The sequence below is a fragment of the Aedes aegypti genome, chromosome 2 (genome assembly GCF_002204515.2).
Source record: "Aedes aegypti strain LVP_AGWG chromosome 2, AaegL5.0 Primary Assembly, whole genome shotgun sequence".
NCBI lineage: Eukaryota > Metazoa > Arthropoda > Insecta > Diptera > Culicidae > Aedes > Aedes aegypti.
In genome coordinates, this window is record NC_035108.1 from 374220779 (window position 1) to 374241918 (window position 21140).

Here is a 21140-nt window from a genome sequence, read left to right on the forward strand (position 1 = left end):
ACCTCCGGGCCAAGAAAATTTTTGATTTGCGACAAAGTACGGAGTGCATATTTTCCCGTCCATCGCGGTCGTCTTAACGTTTTAGGTTCCACGGATGAGAAACGACGGTGCAAGAACTGCCGTTATACGCATAATTGTCCTATGGTCCAAAATATGCAACCGATGAGAGCGCGTTCAGGGATTTTAACACATTTATGTTTCGTATTGGCTAGGATTGTGATAAATTTGAATAAAATCGTTTTAATAGCACAAATAATAGGGTGTTTATTAAAATCAAGAGTTGATACTATCTGAGAACATGAATTTTGCATGAATGAACACTCGCATTGTATGTGTATGAGAAAATGTGCAAGTTGAGGATCAAAGGCCGGTTCTTCAACTTCAGCATAATAAACGTGCACAGCCCTGGTGATGATAAAGTTGCTATTTACGCGCAGCTCAAATGCGAGTACGACAGCTGCCCGAGCCACGACGTCAAAATCATCATAGGAGATTCAAACGCTCAGATTGGCCTGAACTCCTCACAGTCTGACTATTGGAAAGTTCAGCGTTCAGCGGCTGACGTACGAAAACGGATTACGACTAATTGATTTCGCCGCCTCCAAGAGTATAGCCATTCGTATGTGTGCTATCCATAACTGTGGGGTGACTGTACGTCAGGACCTATCGTAACGCTAACATCGACTCTGACCACTATCTGGTCATGGTTGAACTGCGCCCAAAACTCTTTGTCGTTAAAAACATACGGCACTGACGGCCACCCCGTTATGATCTAGAACGGCTTAAGCAGCCGGATGTCGCAACAGCATACGCACAGCACCTCGAGGCTGCATTACCGGAAGAGGTTGAGCTGAATGAAGCCCCTCTTGAGGAGAACAGTGAAAGCAGCCATCAACGATGCAGCTGAGAGCAACGTCGGGTACGTGGGACGGAGTCAACGGAGCGATTCTTCGAGGAATGTAGGCAGATTTAGATGGAGAAGAATGCAGCGCGGGCGGTCAAGCTGCAGCGGGAAATAGAACATTTTTCTACAGTTGTGTGGGGTTGCTCATAGCAACGAGTGTTATGCTATTTTAAAGGCATTTTGCCTACAGCAGCGATAGGCGTGAGTTTCACTGGCTTTGCTGACTGTGATTTGCTACGCTTGCCTACTCTAATATGAACTTCAGAACTTTTCTCAACTCTGGATGGGAGCATCTCAACGTACGAGCGTGAGGTGATCGAAAGGTGGAAGCAGCACTTCGACGAACACCTGAATGGCGCTGAGAGCATAGCCAAAGAAGGTCGAGACAATGGACCAAATGTCTTCGTCAGTACTGCGAGCGATGGAAACCAACCAGCCCCCACTTTGAGGGAGGTTGGGGATGCCATTCATTAGCTCAAGAACAATAAAGCCACTGGTAAAGATGGTATCGGAGCTGAACTCATGCAGATGGGTCCGGATAGGCTGACCGTTTGCCTACACCGGCTGATAGGTACGATCTGGAAAACAGAACAGCTACCGGAGGAGTGGAGGGAAGGGGTAATATGCCCTATCTACAGGGCGACAAGTTAGATTGTGAGAACTTTTGAGCGATCACCATTCTAAATGTGAACGAATTCGTGGGAAGTTATCAAGCCGCCTTCGTTTACAGCTGATCAATAACGGGCCAGAACGGGCAAATTCTTCAAAAATGTCGTGAACACTAGGTCGCGAACGGGTCATCTATTCATCGATTTCGATGCGGCATACGATAGTATCGACCTCGTAGAGATATGTAAAATCATGGATGAGAACAGATATCCCGGGATGCTCACGAGACTGATAAAAGCAACGATGGAAGGTGCGCAAAATTGTGTGAAGGTTTCAGGTTAACGTTCCAGTTCATTTGAGTCTTGCCGGGGACTACGACAACGGACATAACAGCCGTGGTACGATTTTCACGAGATCCAGTCAATTTGTTTGCTTCGCGGATGATATGGTCATTGTCGGCCATTTGGAGACCTGTACACCCCTTGAAATGCGAAGCAACGAAAGTTGGACTGGTGGTGAGTGCATCCAAGACAAAGTACATGCTAGTTGGTGGGGCCGAGTGCGTCAGGGCTCGCCTAGGTAGCAGTGTTACGATAGACGAGGAAACGTTCGAGGTGATCGACAACCAAAGATGGTGTTCTCGGATCCGGTTGGTACAAAAAGGCGTGGATCTCAGCGAGCTATGTGGGTGGATCAAGTGCGCATCAATTTAGGGGGCGTGAGGAAGAACTGACGATGCAGAAATGTGGCCACGAGCCGAGTATTTTGGCTTGAAATTGTTGATTTAGTGTTATCTGCAGTGATGCATTTTGAACTAAACGCGAGCCAAAACTGAACGAAGCGCGTTCAAATTTTGCACGTGAACTCAGTAGACATTGAACTCTCGAGCCAGAGCCTGTCGCTGCTCTCGAACGGCCCGTTCAGATTGCAATGCATTACAATGGTAATCAAAGCATGAATTAAGGTTTATACCTGGGAAATATTTCTTGAATTGACGATAAGTTCAATTGAACTGTAATGAAATAAAAAAGCATTTCTTGCTTTGAGCACCTTCAAAGCAACTTTGGCACGTTCAGATGTCGTAAAATCTGTCAAAACCATCTGCGTTCAATAGGGTAACGACTGTTCATTTTGATCTTAATCTCTAACAGTTGGCGCCAGTGGCAAAAAGTACAGACAACAACCCTTCGAATATTCAGTTTATCTGTGCTGGCCGCCTAGCGGCGACACTGATGTGTGTATTCCTTTCACTGATCGCGCTACGCTGGATTCTCAAATTTCTCAAATTTCAAACACAAGCGCATGAAAGAATGGTAGTCGGTGAACTGTCAAAATGTATGGAAAATAATGAAAAACGTAAATTACTTGGATCGAAAAAGTAGTGATTAGAAATCATGCGTAATATGAATACATAACTTTTTGTGTTTAATTCATCTTCCATTGTGCTTTCTTTGCTTCAGGATTTCGTTTTACAACCACTGAAAAAGAGTCATCTATTGCCTTTTCAGTTTTGAATATCGCCCTATTTACTGCTCTCTAGCGTTCAAATTTTTGAACTGAACAATGAGCAAGTCTACTTGATCACTCCGTTCTATAAATTGAACTGAATCACGAACTGAGTGCGTTCAAATGCATAACTGGTTATCTGTTTAGATGTTAACTTAATAAATTAATCGTTAAAAGTTGTATCAGAAATAAAATTTTGAAACTGAAAATTTTAACCAAATATGATTTTAGTTATGTAGGTGTAGCCCATATGATACAAATAATTTGAGCAGGTTGTGTTCAAATCTGTTCAAAATAAGATTCGCGCTTACAAATTTAATAATGTGACAGTTATGCATTGAAGTTTAACGTTTGGACAAATTGACTTTACATGGAGTGTTCGAGCAAAGTTAATTTCTTGTAGGTGTTTTCTAAAACTATAGGGTGCCGGTGCCATTAGTGGCCTACCTAAGCTATAAAAAATCATAACAAAATAACGAAAAGCCTTAACAGAGATCTTTTGGCATCAACAGAAGGATTTCAACCTCTACTATATGGGAAAAATATAAAAAGAGAGATAAGACTTATTTTTTGAATAAAATCGCTTGAGCCACTATTGATGCACGTGTTTCAGTAGTTGCGCTAATTTTCCAGTAGTAGACGTTCGGGAATGATACAAAGAATTTTAAACAAAATGGTGAATTTTTACATAGGTTTAACATTTTTCCCTCGGAACAGCAACTAATATCTTTCGAATGAAACATAAAGATCATCTCTGGGACTTTTCTTCATTTTTATAAATCCATTTTAAATACTGCTTCCATCCGTTGATCCACTATTGGAACACGACGGCAACTATTGGTGCAAGGGAGCAAATTTTAGCGTTAGCGTTAGCGTTAGCGTAGTTACGGTATACTTCGTAGATTGGATACTAGCAACATTTATGTTTCTTTTTGATAATCTCATTCGGACTGCTTTCAAGAACAAGGATGGGGAATATTCCTTGATCCAATCCAAACAAGAAGACCAAAACCATAAATATCGCTATTCCTGGCCACGCCCATCTTTACCGTAACTTGGGATAGGGGAAGGAAATGTTGATGCAGCACTTACTTAATGAGAGGCCACCGACTCAGCGACACCCTCATAAGTGCTACGGAGGTGGGGGTTGGGAGAGGAAAAAAAAAATCAGGATTCGCTTTGAAAGCTAGCGATAGACCCATGGCATTTATTGTTTAAACGTTTTGAATTTAATCTTTTGAATACCGGCAATCAAAGAGAAGATGTTTGTCGTATTTAAAATATATGATTAATTAGATTCCGCAGAGTACTTTCCGTTTTAAATGATTATGTTTGCGACGAATCAAGTGTGTGTATCTGCTTATTAATGATTTAAAAGCAGAACCGATCCCTCAAGGGTCATCGGAGAAAAAGACTAGAAGACAAAAAAAACAGAAAACCGCTACGTGTAAGATCTACAAACCTAGTATTGTTTTTAAACTATTCGGAAAATAAACATTAGAAACAAAAAAAAAAACGTATCCAACTTATTTTGAAGAAATGGCGACAACTCTAAAAAAAATAATATGAAGAACGCGTCACTTTATGTTTAAATTAAAAAAGCTCAAAAACGGAGAAAATGTGGAAATAGTGGCAAATACAAAACATATTCCCACCCACACGCGAATCATTCGATTATCCGTGATCCCGAACCGACGATGCATATCACAAAAAAAAACATATCGTTCCCGCGGCACTTACCTATCAAAATTCAACTATTGCGAACAATATTCTGATAATAATTTGAAACAAACTCACCGGATCTCCCAATTGGTAAGATGACCAATCCATTTCCAACAGTGGTTCGTATTACCACGTACGCCAACCGTTAGGCTCAGGTTGCATTATTTCCCTAGCAAGAAACCGAACGTCCCCACGGCACACCACAACACATTGCTTCTCCGGAAACCGATCTACTCGTCCTTCAAAGCTTAAATTGCACCGATAACACCATTCACTACAAATCACACTCATGTAGAGAGCACTGGCCAAATAATTTCTTTTTAAAACTTTTACTACACAAAAAAAATCTATTGGTGCAAGGGAGCAAATTTTTTGCGTAAACTTAATTATTTATATGGCTTTTTGATAAAATAAAAAGCTGAAATTTGGCAAAACGACTAAACTAGAGGCGATCTATCCACCAAAAATAGCACATGTCGTTTTTATCGAAAAATGTACGTTTTATTCCATAGTCCAATCTACTGGTACGTTACAACCATTGGTACCGGCACCCTACGTAAAAATAATCAAAATGAAAAAAAAACTACATGGGACAATTATGCGTACAACAGCAGCAGAACGAGACAAGATTGTTTATTCTTTACCACGATCTTGCTCTCGTAGAAGAAACCAGGAGGCTGCTACAGCCACAAACTTGATTGAAACAGTGGCGACAATAGGGTTGAACTGCCAACCGAAACTGACTCCAAATACAAAAGTGCAGTCCAGCAGTAAATTCAGGTGGGTAACCTACCCCATTACCGTAGCGGAACTTGGAGGATTTTGGGACCTTTTTTTTGGGGCAACGATCAGCATCAAAGAGAAAATGATTCACTGTTGGTAGTTACGATGGAGCTGCTATGCGTCGTTCTTGATGGGATCCCACGAATGACGAACGATCAGCGCAAGCCATGTTGTTCAGCTGCAACAGCATGTTTTGCTCTCTTTGCTTCTGTTTTTTTTTTGCTTTTTCATGGCGTGCTGTTGAAGGAGAATAAAAAATTGGCGACACTCTAATCGTTGCATGAAAAATGTGACATCGGGTTACAGAAAAGCAATCAAATAAATTCTACACTCGCCGGAGAGAAACTTGAACTGAAGGAAAGGTTTCTCTTCATTTAAAAGTATTTCCTAGAAAATTTCTTATAACAAATAAATTGTATACATTGAAAATCGGCTAGAACAGTAAGTGTTCTCAAGTTTTTTTTAATCGTTAATTGTTAGAATTCATCACTTCAAGCCTACTTCACTGTTTTCTATGAATGTCTGTGTACCCTTTCTCCATCTAGAAAAGATCTCAAAATCATTTTAGGACACAATTGAATATGTACTGAATCTACTCAACGGAAACAGATTCTTTCCCATGTCTTAGTGTTGTATGAGCACTTCTACAGTTATAAAATGACAGCTTTCTTTGCCAATTGACCATTTCTGCAATTGTATATTGTGGAGCAGAAACGAAAATAATCTATGCCCAGGAAAGTCGAGAATATTTCTAAAACGAAAAAATCCTCGCCTGGCGAGATTTTAACTCATGACCCTCAACTTAGTTTTGCCAAATAGCAACGCGTTTGCAGCTACGGCTATGTAGAACCCTTTATAAAACAAAATTTAATACATTTGGGAATGATAGATTGAGATTGATTCTAGCTTTGATAACTTTTTTTTTAGGTTTTTTTGAATTATTATAGATAGCCCCTAGAGAGCCTTGGGTGTCATATTTCAGCCACGTTCATAGATAAAAACCAACAATCACCGGGTTGGTCTACTTAAAAACGACAAACCGCATCAAGACAAGGGAAAACCGGACATCAGAGCACTGGACAGACGTGCAGCGAACCGTAACGGATAGCAGCACTGGGGCGTCAAGTGGTATTTAGTTCAAAGTCATGAAAATCCTCGCAGTTCAACGTTCTCGGTTTGAACAAATGTCTGCTCGCTGGCGATTGATTCCCAGCAGTTGACGGAGAGGGGTGATCGGATTTGCGTTTGCCACTGTGTGCGGCTGAAGTATAAAACTGCGTTGGTGATTATCAGTTTGGAAGGCTGTGGAGGAGGAGGGAGAGAACCTTCCGCTAAGTTTCTTACTTCAATCCTGTCAAACCCCTTCAAACCAGCGCGCTTGCGTGCAGACAAACCATCATGTCCGATCAACGCGCAGTTGGGACCTCCGGTTTCAGCAGGTACCCTGAGGAGGGTCAGATCATCTTCTTCAGTTGCGGTTTTGCAGTCAGGGCCCCGTCAGCAGCTCATCGTATTTGCCCACACCTCGTTGCCCTGTTTGCGCCGTTTGTCATGTGTGCATGGATGTTAGGCACACAACCTGTTCCACCCCCTTTCGTTCTCTCAGGCAGTTGCGGCCTTGTCCGTCAGCGCCACCACTGCCCAGGAATCGACATCCCATCAACCTAATGAAGTCTTAATGAGACAATCTCGATCATATTTTTAATGAGCAAAAAGAGGCAATGAATGTAAGTTGCTCTACCTATAGTTTTCTCGAAAAAAAAAGTGTCGGTGTGTGCCATCATCGGCATTGGCGTAAATAAGAGAGGGCAGGGGGCCTAGAGCTAGCCTTCCTAGACAATTTTTCAAAAGAAATGAAGAGATGTGTATACTGGTTGTATATTTTCAAAATTTATGGATTTCTGCAATTTGTCATTTTAAAATTTCCCATACTGCCAAACTCTTCACGCTATTTCAAAACCAGCAGATTATGAAAATCAAATATACCTCGGATTTGTTTCCGCTAGACTTCAGTAATTGCGTTATTTTTTCATAATCGGAAAGTTTCAAAATATTCCATCGGTGAAATTTTGATTTTTTTTTTCCACTTTTTAGCTATTTTTCCATGTACATATGAAAATCACATTTTCCTACACATTTCAGCCGATACAAAATGTATGGGATTTCACCGATAGAATATTTTGTAACCTTCCGATTATGAAATTATAGACCAAATACTGATATATAGTGTGAAAAAATCCGAGGTACATTCGATCTTTATAATCTGCTGGTTTAGAAATAGCGTGTTCTTGTCTGTCTTTAAACATCGAGAACATGTCGATATTCGTTGAAGCACGTTCCAGAAGTTCCAGCATTTGATCCATAACCTCGCTATTCATTAAAAACAAAAGTTTTTAGTTATTTATTTAGTTACTAAGATTTAAGAATAATGAGCCAGATTTTTTTAGTTCGAATCAATGAATTAATCAATCATGGTTGGCACTGAAAAATATTTGTGTGTTATAATCATAGATTAATATTTTTAAATTTAGATAACTCTGGATTCATGTAAAATGTTTTTAATTAGAAGACGTAACGTTACTTGAATTGATAAAAGGTATAGGGGAAGTGGTGGCAAAATGAACAGGGGTGGTAAATTGAACACCGTGCCTTTTATCGAGAAAAATCTAATTTGATTGAATTTTTATAACCTACGGACGATTTAGAGCATAAATCGGAGTGTTCGGGTTGATACGGAGGTCAATTGAAGTGAAAATATCAACAAAAACTAAAATTTTAGAAAACCACGTTTGAAAATTAGAACTGACCTTGTGGGGTTTTCAGTTAGGTGAATATCGTTATGATATGATATAAAATCTGATACCATGACATTCCTTTTTGGATGGGTTACAATCATTAATGGATATAATTTTGGGAATGCAATTAAAATTTTCAATTTTTATTTTGTTTTACCCACGTTTTTTGCATGATGTCCATTTTACCACCAACAGCTGTTCATTTTACCCACATAGTGCAGGCAAAATGAACATTTGCATCGTTTTTTGTAAGCGATAAAAATACAGTCGCCTCTCCACATCTCGATATCTCTCCCTATGTCGATGATTGCTTCAGTCCCTTCATTCTGCATACGATTTCTCTCTCCACATCTCGATATCCTCCTTATATCGATATCTTCATATCTCGATGTGTTCCTATTGATTTTTCGTTCCCAATTTTCTCTCCATATGTCGATATGAAAAAAATGAAAACTGGAAATGAAGTTTGTTTGTTTACTATTTTCCTAGTAACGGAGTGATTTTCAATCTAGTGTTCATTGAATTAATGTTCTTTGTCTCGATCTCTCCCTATCTCGATGGTCCCTTCAATATCGAGATGTGGAGAGGCGGCTGTATGTGAAAATTTAGCTATTTCAATCTGAATTCGTTTCGCTTCTATAGTTAACATATATTTTGATGTTGTGCGATAGAACTATACAAATTTCTCGTTTTTCTATCAGAAACAAGACGATACCCTTAAGGTGTTCATTTAACCACCTCTTCCCCTGCTTCTAATCACTTCAAAACGGTGATATGATATCGGTTTTTTTTTTCTGAAAGTCACAGTATCAGATGTATATACATTAGGGTGGTTCGAAAATTGTTTTTGCTCCACACCGTTCATTCGATTCTAGATCAAAGTCTTGGTGTCCAATAACTAATTACTGAGGTGACCAATTTGAAAACGGTCTGTGGTAAAGTTGTAGCTGAAAAATGTATTTAAAAGTTTCAGAGTTGCTCTAACCTTCAAGATCACGTGGGCAAACACTATGATCGATTAAATGAATTGTATGCTTGTCTCATAAAAAACTTTGAAGGGCTTATGCAGTATCAGTTTTAATCCAAATTAGTTTAAATTTTGGGAGGACATCCATAATTTGATCAAGAATCGAATTAGTGGCGTGAAGTAAAACGATTTTGTGAACCTCCTCAATATGCATGCTTCATAATCATCTTCAATTTTCGGTGGTATCCCAAATGTGGACATATCATCGAAATGGGATATTATTAAATTCATGAACATGGTACCCGCTTTGCTTACTGAAAACAGATGTATAATAAGACAAGATTCTGATAATTCTAAGCAAGATTTTGTGGATTCCTAGCGAACTACTTCAGAGATCTAGCGGGTTTCTGTAGATTATTAACGGACACCTGGAGCTTCTTGACGGGCTGTTGGGTTTCATAACGGGATTTTTCGAATTACTTGTACCTTTTAATTCCGCCCGGACTTAAAAGGTACAAGGTACTCCAATCTAGTTTTTTGTATCTCTATTGAGATTTCGCTCAGAGGATTCGAATACATTAAAAAGAGTTACGAATTCCTGTTAAATTCATTTCCAAGTTCGAGTTCTAAAACACAATTAAAACTCATTTTAAATTAAAGTAATGAGAAGCTTATTTTTGTATTCTCCGAAATTATGGGCGACAGTTATAAGTCGCTAGAACAGTGATGCTCGACATGCGGCCCACAAGCTTGTAATAATTTCTAGAATCTAGAGGAATTTTTCATCCATAATTATATGGTAAACCGTATTGAAGGCTTAGTCAATATTATGTTCCGAAAAATATCATAGTTTTTGTGTACCGCCATTGATTTCAGCTGTTTCTGTGTGCTCTTTAAATGTAGTCAATTATAAGATGCCTTTCTGGTGAAGATGAATCGAAGCCAAAGTTCAAATTTTCAAGAGCACGGATCTGGAGAACCAAATTTCCGTGTAAGCTGAAAACTTAATCGATTGGTCACTAGCTGGTGGTGACCAATCGATTAGGTTTTCAGCTCAAACGGATGTTTGGTTCTCCAGATCCGGGCTCTTGAAAACTTGAACTTTGGCTTAGATTCATCTTCACCTTCTATGCAATAAATATAATTTAAAAGAGTTTATTTTCAAATAACCGAATATTGTCAAATTTGATGCTTGGAATGTTTTCTAAAGTTCATCGAACTATAATCATTTAGTTTTATAACGCTTTAAACTTTTTTGTAAATACGTTTCTAATAAATTTTCTGTTCTTACACTATTTTGAGGAATTGTCCAGTTATTGAATAAAGATCAATGTGATTATTTTTACATGGCCTATGTATACAAAAAGTATACATTAAGCTTATAAAGCATCATTGAAGATATATCAGCATTTAAAAGTGTGTGGAACTCCACAATTGATATGACAAGACTCTAGATTTATAACATATCGTAAAACGGGGTAGCTTTGATAATTCGGGTAACTTTAATGGCGCGGGCCCCACAACATTATAAATGAAATAATATAATTTCAGTAAATCAGTTAAGCAAAGCGAATACAAAAAGGAGACGGGGTTGGTGGTCTGATGGCTACCGCTTCTGCTTCATAAGCAGAAGGTCATGGGTTCAATCCCAGGCCCGTCCCTTTCCTCGTACTTTGTAGTTGTATACTATTCGTTCATAGCAAACGCTAGAACCAGAGACGGACAAGAAACCGTTTCCCCTAACGCTTCCATTCTTCCACGCCCATGCCTTTCCTTACGCCTGATTCATAAGCAGTCTGCTTAACCACAAAAGCAAACCTCTCTGCCATGCCTTTCCTCCAATCCATACACTGCCGCATGAACTGGCGTAGATGAGTCGGATTCCACGGTCTACAGTGGGTCAGTATAAGTGCAACATAATTTCCTCTCCCTTCTGGTCTGCATTCTGACGTGGCAGGCACCATTGTCGCCTAAAAAATAGAAGATCACCAGCACATATACACTGAGGATGCCTGTTAGTCCCAAGCAGTCATTCGGTTGGTTCCTTGTGAAAGTGCAGCTGATCTGGCGATACTGAAGTAGCATCCACGGGCGGCCAATCAAGCTCAAGCTCAAGCTAAGAAAAACGAATACAAAAAGGAAGAGTATTCGTATGAAACTTTATGTCAGAGCTATTTTCGTTGGAATAGAGAAAATTGGGGCTTTTAATCCGAATATTGATGAGATTTTAGCATATCTGCAACGCTTACAAACAATCTGTTCTACGAACGTTATTTGATAAATTTTTAAATAGTAAATCACATATCCTTATCAGCATAGTTATAGCAGAATTTAATTTCGTTCTCAAATTAACGCAAAGTTTTTTTTTACAAATTGGAGCCATTTTTGGAATTAAAGTCAGAAACTCCTATATAATGTTAAACGCCTAGAGGTATGCAACGTCCGATTAACTTCACATAGTTCATTCAATATTGTTCAAAGTAAAATTATCTGAATTTCTATAACCATTAATTTATGTGGAATTCAACGTCGAAACATGAGAATGAATCGATATAAGGTAAAAAGGTGTAATACGCCCCCCCTTAAGGAAAAACTGCTCTATCGCAGTAGCAAATGCATCACTTCTAAAGTTCCCAACTAACAATTCAGAGCCACAAACAAGCATGCATGTTTAATTATTGTTCAATAATGGTAATGGCAGCTGAATAATAAATTTGCTCTATACAGAGCTGAGAAGGTGCTTTTTTAACACAAACTTAGATCAATGTTCAACGTTATGCATTAGAATGAACAAAAGTTGAATCGCCACTTATTAAACGTTTCCAAAGATTCTCATTCGACCAGTCAAGATTGTTCTACAAATGAGCTGAAGAAGACATGTTTCCCCCAATTAAAAAGCCAATATTCCACTAAACAAATGTATATGTATAGAAGGATATTCAGAAGACGAACTAACGTTTTACTTGCGTCGCACTTCAGCTATTCCCACATGTTTAACATAAGCATGAATAAGAGCTGAATAAGTATCTTATAAAATCCTAATTCAGCTTCAGTATATTATAAGAACAGTTGATCCAATAGAGGCCAAAATGACGATTAACAAACACATTGTTCAGCAATAAATAAGCCTTGTAAAAGCGATCACACTATAGCTAAATTTCATAAAATGGACAAAATATCCGAAATTCGTGTTGAGTTCCGAATGCATTTCAAAACTCATAAATTATGCTTTCTTAAAACTTTTGAAATAGCTGTTCCGAAAATAAACATGGTCAGTCTCTAGAAATGCAGAATTATTGTGATAAACAAAAATAAACATTTAAGCTAAGTATTCCGAGTAGGAGCAAAGTACTGACAAACAAAGCGTGATATTGACTTGATTGACATAAGAGATAAAATATCTGAAGACAATATCAAAATTTTGTTCCTGGAACTTCTAAACCTATGAAAAATTTGATGTACGCAGATCTAATGAATAGCTCACAGCTATTGGTAAAATCTTGCAGAATCTAAATTTGACATGCCAATTTTGTTCTAGTAGTTTATTTTAGATATCATTTCCAGATATTTTATATCATATATCTATCAAGTTAATATCACTTTTAGCTATCCATATTATATTTTCTATTGCTAAGCTTTTTTCGCCTGCTCGGGATGTTTTTCCGTACAAGAAAAATGGATATTTCTTTGACAGAATTGATTAAATAAATTTCTATAGCCAGCTACATTTGAAATGACATTTCTTCACAACTGAATAAACACTGCGCTCTAAGAAAAATGATTTACTTGGCCATTTCCGAAAATAAAATTCGCATCAAAATATTCGAATATTTATCTATTCAGGTGGGTTCTGAGGACTAACCCTTTAAATGATTCAAATATATTCATACAGAGAACTTTTACTTCAATGCATACGTAATAGGTTTATGAAAAATACAAATAAAAAATTAATCAAACTATAATTTATAAAATTATTTAAGTTAATATATCAGTTTTGAACAAACTAAAACTTATTATGAAATTAGATTAATCATTTCAGACTGTTTTTACTTTGTGTAAATAAACATTATTTTGACCAACATCGACATAAATTTTCTCACTGTGCGCTAAAAATAGCCGACTGAACTCAGCTTGGGTCAGCACTAAACAGCAGCTGAATAATATGCTTGTTCAGTTGTAGATTAGCGTACCATGTGTTGATTAGACGTTGTCGAATAGAAGCTCGAACATGGTCAATATTCAGCTATGAGAAGTTTATATTTTGCACTGGACGGTATAATCATCAATTCTTGGATGGCGCAGATGGCAAGGCATACCGCTGACGATTGGAAGGTCTCGAGTTCGAATCCAGTATACAGGCGATTTTTAAATAAGATTGTTATACTATCATAATAATAGTGCACACTACATTTATAAAGTGCCTAGAAAAGTATTTTTTTGTTTTTATTAGTCTTTAATTATTTTTAGACCAGCCGTATAAAAGCTGAACTAAATGCTTGTAAAACGTGTTTAATGCTGAAAAATAAAGTTGGTATTCAACGACATGCTTTAAAGTTTCTCCAAATTTGTGTGAACAATGCTTTAACAAAGGTTGGCCATGGAAATTATTAAAATGTTATAAAACATGATGCTGGATAAAACTGCCATAATGGTGTTTGTTAAATGAGTGAATGTTATTTGGGTTTTGTATGTCAATGTGTTGCTTATTAAGTTGGCCATGCTCTGCACGCAAGTTTCTCTTTCCAGATTTCTTCAAAAAAGTGTACAAGATGTTTTTTGTAAACGGTCCCAATGTTTACGTTTCAAAAGCAACCCGTGCAATATGCCCCTCTCATAGAAAAAAGGTCCACAGCGTTGTATAAATGTTTCCAAGGAGAACTCCACCACCTGCCAATCTTAAAAGGGTCCATTAGCAGTCGTCTTCCAGTAAAAGTTTTTTGTGTTAAGTACAATAGTAAAGAATGGGCTTCATTCACCCTGAGGCTTGCTTATCAAAAGCTAAATTTTAAACCAAAAACCTGATTTTCGATATTTTTACAATTTCTATTGATTGTTTATACTTTTCAAAGAACATATATGCGCAACATCATTTTTTCGCGAATATTTAAGATATGTAATCATATTTACGTGTGAAAGAAGCCTCAATCCCGTGAAAATGAAAAGGGGCGTATTGCCCCGTTGGGGCGTATTACACCGAGCTACCCTATGCTCAAATGTATTAGTTTATACAAATTCTTATTGGCTTATAATACTGCTTGTCATGTTTGTTACAACTTAAAACACATGAGCATGTGATTTGTTTTCTTTAAAATCTGTATTCAAATGCACAAAATGGATGATAAGTTCTCTATTAACATTCTCCAATCCAGTTCTAACTGCAGTGATGTCAAACAGTAGTTCGGTTGAGGATTCCCATTTGTTTACATATCCATTATCAAAGTTACTCCAAAACCGAAAATGGACTTTTGATAGTACAAAAAATTCTAATCGTATTAAAAATGAATCGTTATGCAATATTTCAACTGCAATCGACAGCTAAGATACCAGTTCTTGTTTTATACAACAAAACCTTTGAATCAAAATCTAGAAATAATGAGATTTAGCTTCGAAAAACTAGTTAAAAAAGTTACCCCGTTTACGGTAGTCCTATCCTACGGCAATCTACTTCAAAGTGAACCATTAATTTGTTTCCATAATGATGATGGAACAACGTCCAAATGATATTCTTGAAATTTAAAATGTGGGTTCCGATTTTAACATGGTTCCGTTTTTGGCAACTTTTGGATACCACTGTATACCCAAAAAAAAATGTTTTTCGTAAAATGAAGGTGAAACCTAAAATTTTTGTGACTTTTTTCGCACGATATTTTGCTTAATTTGAAGATAATATGTAGATTTGTGGCAATTTACAAATTTCTCCGAGAGATAATATATGGCTCGAGCTTTTACCCCACCAATGACAAAATGATTTCCAAACAATGATGCAAGAACTAAACATCTAAAAGCATCCATATGATAGGTCCAGCAACAGCCTCACATGTTTTTATTTTTTTGTTTCATGCGAATTTCCATTGCACCGAAACGTACAATTTTTATGTTCAACACCAACAAAAAGCCATAGCTTTTCCAAATCCGAGTGCTAGTCTTTGACTTTAACACCGTTCGAATCACCATGACATTTATACTGTTTGTTTTTAATCGAGCAAGAATTCTAGAGAAGAAACTTTTGCCTAACTAGAACTTATGCCTCACTTGACACTCTATATATACACTATGTATATATACATACTTGACACTATGTATATACACATATATATTCATATAAATAGATTACCAATAACATTCAACATCGGAGTTTGTGGGAATGTCCCCCCGTTCGGAATTATTCCTATTTTTCCTCAAACTATATATTCCAAGGTGGCCAATACCCTTGAAATGGTCTCGTTCGAGTAAGACTGAGGTAGTTTTTATTTAATTATGAAAATTAAAACTTAAATTTGCTACATTAGAAGACAAATTATATTGACCTTTTTGGTGCCGGTTCTACGGAGGACCGATAGAGAACCGAAGAACGGAGGATCGATAGAGAACCGAATAAATACCCTAGACCAAATCTAATCCCATGATCTAACTTAGTTTTCACTTGACATCTGTATTCGAAACCAAGAAAAAAATGAATTGGAGTCAGATTTATACCAATTAGTAGGGTATACGTTGTTTTAAATGGAAGATGGAATTATTTTCACCCGATCTGGCCCAATGACCTACCGGAATAACTCCGAGCCAGTGGGCATTTCCAAAAATACCTATGACATTGGATAGTAACATTACATAAGTAACTGAACAATGGTTTATTAAAGTAAAATGAGCTTAAGAGTGATTTATTCAACTCTTATTCAGCGAAATTGCCGAAATGGCATCAATTTGAACATTTTTTTCTTTGCTGATAGGATACGAGCTAATCGATATGTACATTTTTCAGGTTTCTACCTACCTTGCTGTGAAGGTGCGGTAATATAATCGGTAATCAAAAATTTTCGAATCAAGCTTTAGAAAATTATGCAAATTCCTCATGATCTACCACCTCCAATGCAAAAGTGCCGTGCACCTCCTGAGGTCTGATAGCAAGTTACGCCTATGATAATCTGCCTTCATACAGTCACCGGCTGGGGAACACGCCAGCTCACTTTGCTCCACTTTGCACGGAACATATTATCGTAGTCGTCGTCGTCGTTCCGATGATCCAGTAGGCACGTAGGTACGTAGGCAGCAGTACCCACATGGGTCACAGTGGCTTTAGAACTGAAATGTGGTGTGTTACAAGATATTAGCCGCACCCGAGTGTCGGGAGAGAATAAATCTAGATTAGCGGCAGATTACCCAAGCCGAACCTGAGAAGAAAGTCACGATCCTGAAGCCATCCAACAGTTCGGGATTATGGCATTGATGATTGGCTGTACGGCGAACCACTCACCGATCGTCGCAGCCGACATTGAGTCCACCGATTGGCTCGCCGAGGATTGCGAAGAAGCTCTTAATTGAAATAATTGTAATATCATCATCTGTTTCGCCTTTTGCTGGACCGGAGAAGTCAAAGTCGAAGAAAATCACGGTTTGGTTCGGCCACGACTGACTGGCGCTTTTGCTTAATCTCCGTAGCAATTTTAAGTGGCCGACTACCACGATACACTTGCGAGTGATGTGGATATGTGTGGTGAATGTAATTTGTCAGATATTATTAGGAGGGAATTTATTGGGCTGCTTTCACAGTTTTGTTCTATGTTTCTTTATTTAGGAATGCGAGATATTTATTTATGCTCCTGCTTAAACATATAAATCCATCCAGTACTGCACCCTCTTTATTTTGATGCAGTCGAATTCAAAATCGATCAAAAACTTCAATATTGTGCTATCGACACTTCCTTCAAAGATACGAAGTCTCTATTTTTATAAAAACATAGGGACAAGTAAATGCTCCCAGTGAATGATTTTAACTTTGAATGAAGGACCACACTAGACAATGGCCTAGCATGCAACGTCCAGTGCCATAGTAGAAATACGTTCCTGACTAAATGTTTTCCAGTCTAAGGCGGAAATTGAACCTACGCTCTATGCATCGATGTGGCTAAATGCATGGTAACAGTAATCGCATGACCACGAAGCCCACAAAAAGAAGAGGAGGTTTTATGTGTTTTATAGAAGATGTTCAATACTTTTCCTTGCTCCAAATAAAATCATAATAATAAGACTTTTTTCCTGCAAAACCATTTGAAACATAGAATTTGTAAGCGTGTTACCGATTTACGGACTGAACAAGCATTTTCATATAACTGCGATAACTTAAATTATAAAAATCTCTGAAGCGGGTCATAGACCCCATGCACAACTTAGAACATTGCTGATACTTCGGTGTTCTGTTCCTTATCATCAGCACATTCCGATCAGTCATTTGTCAAACACTGACGTAGCTTTACAATTCCTCTCGAACAATTTATTTTATTAATACACAATTTAGGTAGAGTTGAATTACAAACGTTAAAATTATTGAACTTGTAAACCGTCTCATTTTATTAAATAAGGAAAATAATTGTAACGTAATCAGTTGTATGTTAATCCCGATCATACACAATGAATTAAAGATTCTACATCACCAAATAACAAGCAAATGGCGTGCTACAACCAAGAAATCCGGATACGTTTCAACTCAAACAAATGTATTTTTAAGTCGAAAGTGCATCTACGGCGCTCTCCATGCCGTTATTATCAGAAAAAAAAACTACATCAAATTTATGCTTACTATTCAATTGCTATGGCTAAACTTTATGTATGTGTAAAATTTTGAAGAAAATCGTAAGGTCTTTTATAAAGATACATGATACATGCATGCATAAGATACATGCCTTTTGATGGATAAATCCACGAGTTCTGAAGTAAATAGATTTGTTTATATGGGTTTATATTAACATACCATCAAAACTTAATTACAAGTGAGTTCATTATGGTTTTTCTTTGCGCTCAGCGTATTTTTGAAATAATAGTCATTAATGTATTGAGTTATGTCCTTTTTGAGGCAAAAATATCGTTTTGTTCATATTGTAGACACTTGAGGCTCAAGAATCCATCATTCAATAATTAAAAGTCATGGTTTTAAACAGTTTTTTTTTTGTATGAATTCAAAGACATAATTTCACTAAACTTCAGATAGCAAGTGCAATGCCATGAAAGATAATTATGAGCATTTCGTCGATTTTGAGCTAAAGTATAGCCGTTGGTCCTGAGATAAACTTTTCAAGTGCTAAAATTTCCGTAAAAAAGATAGAAAAAAAAATGAAAAACGATTGCAATCATATTTTTCTTGAGGATTCAGAAAAGTACCACTCATCAAAGAGTTTATAAAATTGAATGATTCTGTATGATTACTCAGCTTAATTAAGCTTTGAAAGCAATTAAATTTTGAACGGTGGGTAAAGGTTTCGCTTCCACCACTACTGGTAAAAAATGCTATTGAGTTGGCTATGGTACAGAATGAAAAAAAATGGATGAGCATAATTGTAAATGTAATTAGGATGCAAGATCAATGAATTTAACAAATTTAAACTACGTTTATTTGGCTTTCGCATGAAAAAAAAACAAAACGGTATGTTTTGCTTTGGGCAAACCAAAACATACCGTTTTGATTTTTTCCCCTGACTAAGAAAGCCAAATAATCGTAGTTTAAATCTCAAACATCCCAGTCGAATTTATCTACAAATGAATTTAACAAATATTTTCAAATTTGGTTTCTAAAATTTCAGAATGGACGAACGAAGGCGACACCGATGAGCAACTAAATCTGTGATAATGATACGACCGTGCTACCTTCTAGCAATTAGTGTTTAAGTGTACCTGAATATAGTGTGATAGCAACTAACAGCCGGCCCCAAAAATGGATCTGTAGAGTTTTCTTATGACAGCCAACTAGGCAATCAAAACTCAAACAATAATGGTCAGATCTAACAACATATGGTGGACGGCCCAGGATCTCATGCATAATAAGAAGACGCACACCAGTTGGTATCCGCTGCCAGACCCTGTGCATCGTGTTATGCAGCAAACGAGTCAGCTCCAAGGACCCCCACAACAAGAATGAACCAGGTTCAGAGTGATCTAGTAAAGTCAGCAGTAACCGCAAAAACATTAACCGCAATCAAACAATCCCAGACCGCAACGGCCAACAACCTTCACAGCAATCAATTCAACGCTTCAGCAATCACCACAATCAACAACAATAATATCGACAGCAAGAACAAAAATCCGACCCCTTCGAGTCAGGTGACCAGCAGCCCGATCAGTGTTATTCATATGACAAACGTCAGTGTACCACAGAAGCTTCTGGTCCCGAATGGGAAATCGCAGGCACCGGCAGTGCCCTCTGCACCGGATGCACGGGCAAAGCAGGTCCTAAAGGAGGCGGTCGATGCCGTTGTAAATAGTTTCGCCAAACATACCCAAGGATATGGTAGAGGTGAGTGCCGTTTTTTTTTTCTGTTACTATTTTACGAGCAAACAGTTGCGTGCATACATTATTGCTAAACCTAAACCTAATAATGATGCATGAATAAGTACACTACATTTTAAATTAATCACAAAACAAATTTCTATTGCGATAGAAGTTCCTTACATAGCATAGTAACAAGGGGATTTTGATGCAATACAGCAATCTTCACTGGATCATGTTTGTCCATCTTGGTATTCTAGGTGTAATTTGTGAATCAATTTCCTATATTATTTGTCAAAAATCATTTATAAAAATATATCAATCATTCAAAGGGAATTTCGACAAATATTCTAACCTTAATTTTATCAGATAATAAGACCGAATATTTTCCTGACTTTGCAAAAAAAAAGTACACAAAATGTTTGTCAAATTTTTCTCTTTTTTGCCAAATTACCTCATGGTTTCCTAAGAAAAAAAAGAAGTTATTCCATTCAATATTACTTTACACAACCGATGCTGGTTTTCATTTTCGCCTACGCCTAATTCCGGGGCTCAAGTTTGCAACTGGATCCCCTGTGTGGATTGAGGTTGCAGAAAAAAAAACTAGGAAATCAAATAATTGGAAATATTTATTGGAATTCCGTAAGATTACTTGGATTCTGGAAAAAAATATGTTTCCAGAATATCAAATAATTCCTTTCTGAATCTCAAAGACTAGCTACAGAATACAAAAGTTTCAAAGATTATAGGGATCCCAAACATTTGGAAAAAAACTCACAGAAATCTCACAAAAATCTCTAAATATCCATCAAGACCCTAATGAGTATGATCTGCATTTTTAAGATTTCTAAAGGATTAATAAAAATCATAACCAGAGAACTCGAGGATTCCCACTTAAAATTATCAAAATCCTACATTTTTAACCGAAATTTTAGAAACACATCATAATCGCTAATTTGCACATCGTTCAGATTAAATATAGTTCAAACGTCATTTAGCTCATTGAACAAAGTAAAGTGAAACGGAACGTTGTGGAACGGAACGCAGAACCAAAACAAAAAAGCCCAATTTTCTGCTGCTCGTAGAGTGACTAGAAGTTTAAATTCATGATGGTTTGCATGAGGTACTGTTGAAATTGGGGGTGCACGGTACCAACAATCAGAAGGATTCAGAACTAGAACTAGAATTCAGTTGCAATATGATGAACAATAACATCGGTTAAACGGATAAAATCTACCAGCGACTGCTGAAAATCAGGGTCCATAGAACCAGATTGAGAAGATAACAAAAAATATGCAAAAAAAAACTCAAATCGGGGATTGAACCCTGATTTTGCAAGTGAGAGTTACGCATGATTCCCCTCGTCCATCTCACCAC

General features: G+C 37.3%; 1 protein-coding gene across 2 annotated transcripts in view; it reads left to right on the plus strand.

Annotated features, from left to right (window-relative positions):
- LOC5572422 (protein limb expression 1 homolog) overlaps window positions 1–21140 on the plus strand; it is a 204526-nt gene that overhangs the window by 49055 nt on the left and 134331 nt on the right. For both annotated transcript variants that reach the window (XM_021846722.1, XM_021846723.1), the window contains one exon: window positions 19081–19790. In XM_021846722.1, the coding sequence (XP_021702414.1) occupies window positions 19412–19790 (379 nt within the window). In that variant the 5' untranslated portion in view covers window positions 19081–19411. The remainder of the gene's footprint in view (window positions 1–19080; window positions 19791–21140) is intronic.